Raw genomic sequence first — 5,912 nt, 5'->3', positions numbered from 1 at the left:
GGAGTTCAAATCCCAGCAACCACATGGTGGCTCACAACCATCTGTAACAAGATCTGACGCCCTCTTCTGGAGTGTCTGAAGACAGCTACAGTGTACTTAAATATAATAAATAAATAAAATCTAAAAGAAAAAAGAAAAAACAGTTGTACCCTGCCGCTTGGATTTTAATCAGTTCTAGATGTAGTCAAGTTGACAACTAAGAATAGCCACCACAGCCAGCTGTGGTGGTGCACGCCTTTAATCCCAACACTTGGGAGGTAGAGACAGGTAGATTTCTGAGTTCAAGGCCAGCCTGGTCTACAAAGTGAGTTCCAGGACAGCCAGGACTATACAGAGAAACCCTGTCTCCAAAACAAAACAAAACAAGAATAGCCACCACATGTCCATTCCTTGTCAATTTGACATACAGTCATATTTCCTTATATCACACTTAATTTTCAAATGAAAACAATACCCAGACAATTATAGCTAGCATGATAATAACCATTCCATGTATAATTACAAACATTTTACATATTTAATCAGCTCACAATTATGCCTGATGTGATAGAACAATTCCTCATACAACCACAAACACATTTTTAGAATTGGCAGCAATATTTCTTGAGGGATGTTCTTTAAGTATCCTGAACTTAAATATGATAATCACTGATAGTCTCATAATTGATGTTATATTACATGATAAAGACATTGAGGAAAGAAACACATCCTTAAAATATGACAGACAACGTCACTTAAAGCCCTCATTTCTTCAACTGCTCATGTAGTGTTAGCTGGTATTTGTAACTACCTTTTACTACACACTCAGTATTTTCTCCATCCTTAGCAAGGTCTTGGCACTTTTCCTAGAGGAGTAACCTATACCTTCATTCCTGGATTAGGTTGTAGTTTCCCATTGATTTTAATCACAGGACATGGTAGCACCAAGAGATGAAGGATCGTCTGAATTTCAGATATAATCTTTCTTGCCTCTATTATGGAGAAGCAATCTAATTTTCTTTTGGTAATCTGGATCAGTCACCCCTCCTAATAATCTTACTCCTTTCTAGCCTGTTGGTTTAAGGGTATCAGAAGCACAAAGTGTCCAGGGGAAAATCTTGAGCTTTCAGGTCAATGGAATCTATTTATTTATTTATTTATTTATTTATTTATTTATTTATTTATTTAGGCTCCTGGCAGGAGCACTCCTTATGGTAAATCAAAACTTTTAGGCCAGTAGAACGTAAGGTTGAGGGAGCACCCATCAACAGATGAGTAAGGAAAAAATATGTGCATACAGTAGAGTCTAACTCAGCCATAATGAAACTGACATTTGTAGGGAAACTGGAGACCATATTAAGTTAAAGAAGCCAAACTCAGTGTTTTCTGTTTAATTTTGTGTTCATAAAGTAGAGGAAGACTTTGGGAAAGGGGGAACCAGAGTAGGGTGAAATGGAAAATAAAGTGAATTATCAAGTACCATAACGTGTGAAAGCCAAATGGTATAAAAAGTGTGGTTCTGGCAGTTTTGCCATCCAGATATACAAATGGCCCAGAAGCCCTTCCCTGTGCAGCTAATCCATGTCCATGTTGCCTGGATGACTGAAGATCCAGGCCCTACTGTCCTGCTGGAAAGCAGTGCAAGGTCATTTGTCTTAGAAAAACCTAGCATGTTTGTTCATTTTGTAATGTGTTAGGGACACCCAAAAACTAAACTGCTGTCTTATTACTCTACTTTTTCTTAATGTTTTTATGTGCTCAAACATTTTATCTGAAACTTTCAGAGTTTATATGTACTTTTATAGTGTAAGTTAAATGTTTTGCTTTTTTGGGTCTCTTTCCACTTCCTGTTCTTTTTGTTAAACTGGTCTAGCAGAACCAGGTTTGCTAAGGGAGTATTTTCTTTCCCTCAGGGGACAGAAGTCACATAGTAATTTGAACAGGGAATGTTTAAATTGTTATTGACTAGAAGGGTTTTAATCACCAAGGTATATAAAGAGAACTCTAAAAGATCTAAGCAGCAGACAGGGAGCAGCTCCCTCCCCCAATGCTGGAGCAGTGTGCTGAAAAAGGAGAGGTGTCCATCCTCTGGCAGTGTTCCTCCAGCACCCTCTGCTGACTGTGTTTAGCACTGTGCCATGCATTTACAGGGTCAGCTCCAAGATCACAACTAGCTAGGAGAGTCACGAAGTTCATGTTCACTTAGGATGGATGATAGAAATTTTCATCAGCCCCAGGACTGTTTGAATTTCAAACTGTCAAACATTGTCCATTTCTGTCAGAGCATCAGTAAGAGGGTCTGCAGCAATCCATTGTGTCCTGGAAGTGGTTTATTTGGTTCAAGTACAAGCAGGCCAGTAGACACAACTGGCTACTTGAGCTGTGTGACTAGGCTTATAATGTGTTGTCTCAGCGTGCAAAAAGCCAAAAATTGACTGCAGGTGTGCCATACTCCAGTTCAGGCATCCTGAAAGACATGTTGAAGATAAATTCACAGGATAAAACTTTGGTTGATTTACTTGGCCATCTATATTTTATGGATGGGAAAACCAAGGCTAGAAAACTTTAGACCTATAGACAAAAGTTGACTAATTGACCAATCTGGAATAAGAAAGTTCAGAAAATCTGGCACAGGGAGTTGTCTAGGCAAGGTATGTAGCTAGGACCAGGATACAGACTTGAAGTATCTCTCACCTATGAATTTCCACCCCAAGGCTGCATCAACAGCTATGTTATTAGAATGACTTGGCCAATTGACACACACCAGCTTCTGTCCTATGGTGTCCCAGTACGAACACATGGTTACTTTAAATTAAGTAACCATGGGGGTTGGGGTAGAGACTGCATATGGGCCCATTAGTCAGGACTGATTTAAGGTTTTTTGGTCAAACAACCAACTTCCCAACAACAGAGATTGGGCTCAGAGTCTCCAGGGCATGATATTTTGTAAATAGTCACCTGGTGGCAGGTTGGCAACACTAACAACTCTCTGAAAGGTAAAGTGATAGGTTTATTTTTATTTTTTTATTATCTTTTAGAGAATGTATTTCACTGTGTTTCCAAGGGTTGTCTTTCTACCTTATCCTCCCAAGCAACTGGACCACAGATATACATCACCATGCCTACCTACACAGTGACTCATTTAAATGGAATCAACAAGTGGTCCAAAATGGGTTCATCTTCTCAGTTCTCCATTCTCAGTTGTCAGCTCCATTTTCCATGAGTACTCTTGGAGACTTGGAATTACACATGAGCAAATGGGGCCATGTGTACAGAACACCTGTCAAGGTGGCTATAAGCACAGATATATAAGTCACACTGCTTGGAATTGAGTCTTAGTTCTATCCCTTACTGTACAACTCAAGTTAGTCAGTCAGTCAGTCAGTCAGTGTGCTTTTGTGTGAGTGCACAAGTGTGTGCATGTGGGGGCTATAGGTCTTCAGGAGCCAGCTATTTATCTTTTTTCTTTTATATTTGAGATAGGGTATCTCACCTTAGGCTAAGCTAGATGGCTAATAACCACAGGGATCCCATCTCCACACCAACCAGCACTGGAGTTATATGTTTGTACCACACATGGCTATTTACATGAGTTCTGGAAACCAAATGGAAGTCCTCATTCTCACTCAACAAACATTTTACACACTGAGCCATTTATGCAGCTCTTCAGCCCAGGGTTATTAAAATTAAAATATAAATTAGCTGTTTGCATCAGTGATGTTTTCTTGAGCTCCTGATTGTTCTATTACAGTATTATTCATTTTAATCATTTCTTCAATCCTTTAGTACTTATAAGGTGACTCCAGAATGTTAACTTTGGGTTTTCTTTTCTCTTTATTTCCTTTATTTCTTTTTCTTTATCTTTTTGGTTTTTCAAGACAGAACCCTGTCTTCGGGGCCTGGCTGTCCTGGAAGTAGCTCCCTAGACCAAGCTGGTCTCAAACTCAGAGATCTGCCTGCCTCTGCCTTCTGAGTGCTGGAATTAAAGGTGTGCACCACCACTGCCTAACTTTAGGTTTTCAAAATAAAATATTCAAGTGCAAATTATAAGTACCCACAAATAAGCATTTCATAATTACATAGATCTGACTTCTATTACTTTGAAGATACTTTATGTAATAACTTACTACAATGGTCCTAAGCATTTTGATTGTGTTGGTAGTGGCTAAATAGCATATTAATCAGTTTTCAATTGTTAGCTAATTCTATAAGTTTTTTGTTTTGTTTTGTTTTGTGTTGTATGGCAGAGGGGCTGGTCTGGATCTGGCTATGTATAGACTGGCTGTGTATAGACTGGCTATGTATAGACTGGCTTTGAATCCACAGAACCTGCCTCTGCTTCCCAAGTGCTGGCATTAAAGATATATAATACCATGCCTAGTTTTTGATGTTAATTTTTTGTTTGTCTGTTTTTAAGCTTCAAAAGTGACAAAGAAGTCCAGCGCTCATTACTCAGTACTAGCTGAACATGAGAAGACTCAATCGCTAGAAAAAAAGGTAAATCTTTACAGTTCTGAGTAATTCTAAATAGATGATCCTCATTTTTAAACAAATAGTTAATAAATATCCTGGTATATGCTAGAAATTCTGGACACACTGCCTTAAAAATGTTCTCATTCTCCAGAACACGTGGTTTAATTTAGACAGGAGGTGAGGAGGAGGGCACAGAAACATCCCACACATCTGCCCCGTGTGTGCAGAAATTGCTGTGATAGCAGTGAGTTTCATGTTCTCTGAGACCAACAAGATGGACATTTATCTAACCACACTTTGTGTTGGTGCAGTTTTCATTTTGGGGGAGTAGGGGGCAGGACCTCGAGATAGATATCTTAATGAAGTATGAAGATTGTATCTGAGTTGAAATGTAATGGGTGATCAGGAGTTGTCCAAAATGAAGCTCCCACCTTTGAAGAGTAGGGAAAGGATACTGAAAAAACATTTTTAAATATTATTTATTTAATGTATATGAGCACACTGTAGCTGTTCTCAGACATACTAGAAGAGAGCATCAGATCCCTTTACAGGTGGTTGCTGGGAATTGAACTCAGGACCTCTGGAAGAGCAATCAGTGCTCTTAACTGCTGAGCCATCTCTCTAACCCAATACTGACATTTTTTTAAGAGAAAAGAGCTTGAAACTTTTCAAATAAGCTAACCAGTTTTCGTAATACAAGAAAAAGAAGAGGTCATGTCACCAAAGACCTTGTGTAGGCAGAGGCTGCCTCACAGTGGAGAAAATGGACTCTGGAGCAAACTGCTTATTCAGGCTAACCAATTTTTTTTTCCAAGATAGGGTTTCCTAGTTGTTCTGAACCCACTCTGTATTCTAGGCTGACCTTGAACTCACAGAGCTCTGCCTGCCTGCTCCAAAGAGCTGGGATTAAAGGGATGAACTACTACCATTGCTGGGCTCCTGCCCACACCCCTGTCTCCATGTGGATATCCCCACCCCCACCTGACCTCTAAACTCCCTGGGGTCTCTTTGAGGGTTAGGTACATCATCTCTGAATGAACACAGACCTGGCAGTCCTCTACTGTATGTGTGTTGGGGGCCTCATATCAGCTGGTGTATACTGCCTGTTTGGTGTTCCAGTATCTGAGAGATCTCTGGGGTCCAAGTTAATTGAGACTGCTGGTCCTCCTACAGAATTGCCCTTCTCCTCAGCTTCTTTCAGCCTTCCCTAATTCAACAACAGGAGCCAGCTGCTTCTGTCCATTGTTTGGGTGTAAATACCTACTTCTGACTCTTTCAGCTGCTTGTTGAGTCTTCCAGAGCATGGTCATTCTAGGTCATTTTTTGTGAGCCTCAGAAATAGTGTCAGGCTTTGGGACCTCCCCTTGAGCTGGATCCCATTTTGGGCCTGTCACTGGACCTTATTTTCCTCAGGCTTCTCTCCATTTCCATCCCTGTAATTTTTTCAGACAGGAACAATT

The 5,912-nt window shown here is 40.0% G+C and overlaps 1 protein-coding gene across 1 annotated transcript in view; it reads left to right on the top strand.

Moving 5' to 3' along the window:
• Positions 1-5,912, top strand: part of Poln (DNA polymerase nu) — a 133,785-nt gene that overhangs the window by 11,825 nt on the left and 116,048 nt on the right. Inside the window, exon 2 of the mRNA XM_021210304.2 lies at positions 4,397-4,476. Coding sequence (XP_021065963.1) covers positions 4,397-4,476 — 80 coding nt within the window. The remainder of the gene's footprint in view (positions 1-4,396; positions 4,477-5,912) is intronic.

Source organism: Mus pahari, chromosome 13 (genome assembly GCF_900095145.1).
Source record: "Mus pahari chromosome 13, PAHARI_EIJ_v1.1, whole genome shotgun sequence".
Lineage (NCBI taxonomy): Eukaryota > Metazoa > Chordata > Mammalia > Rodentia > Muridae > Mus > Mus pahari.
This window is presented reverse-complemented; position numbering and strand designations above follow the sequence as displayed.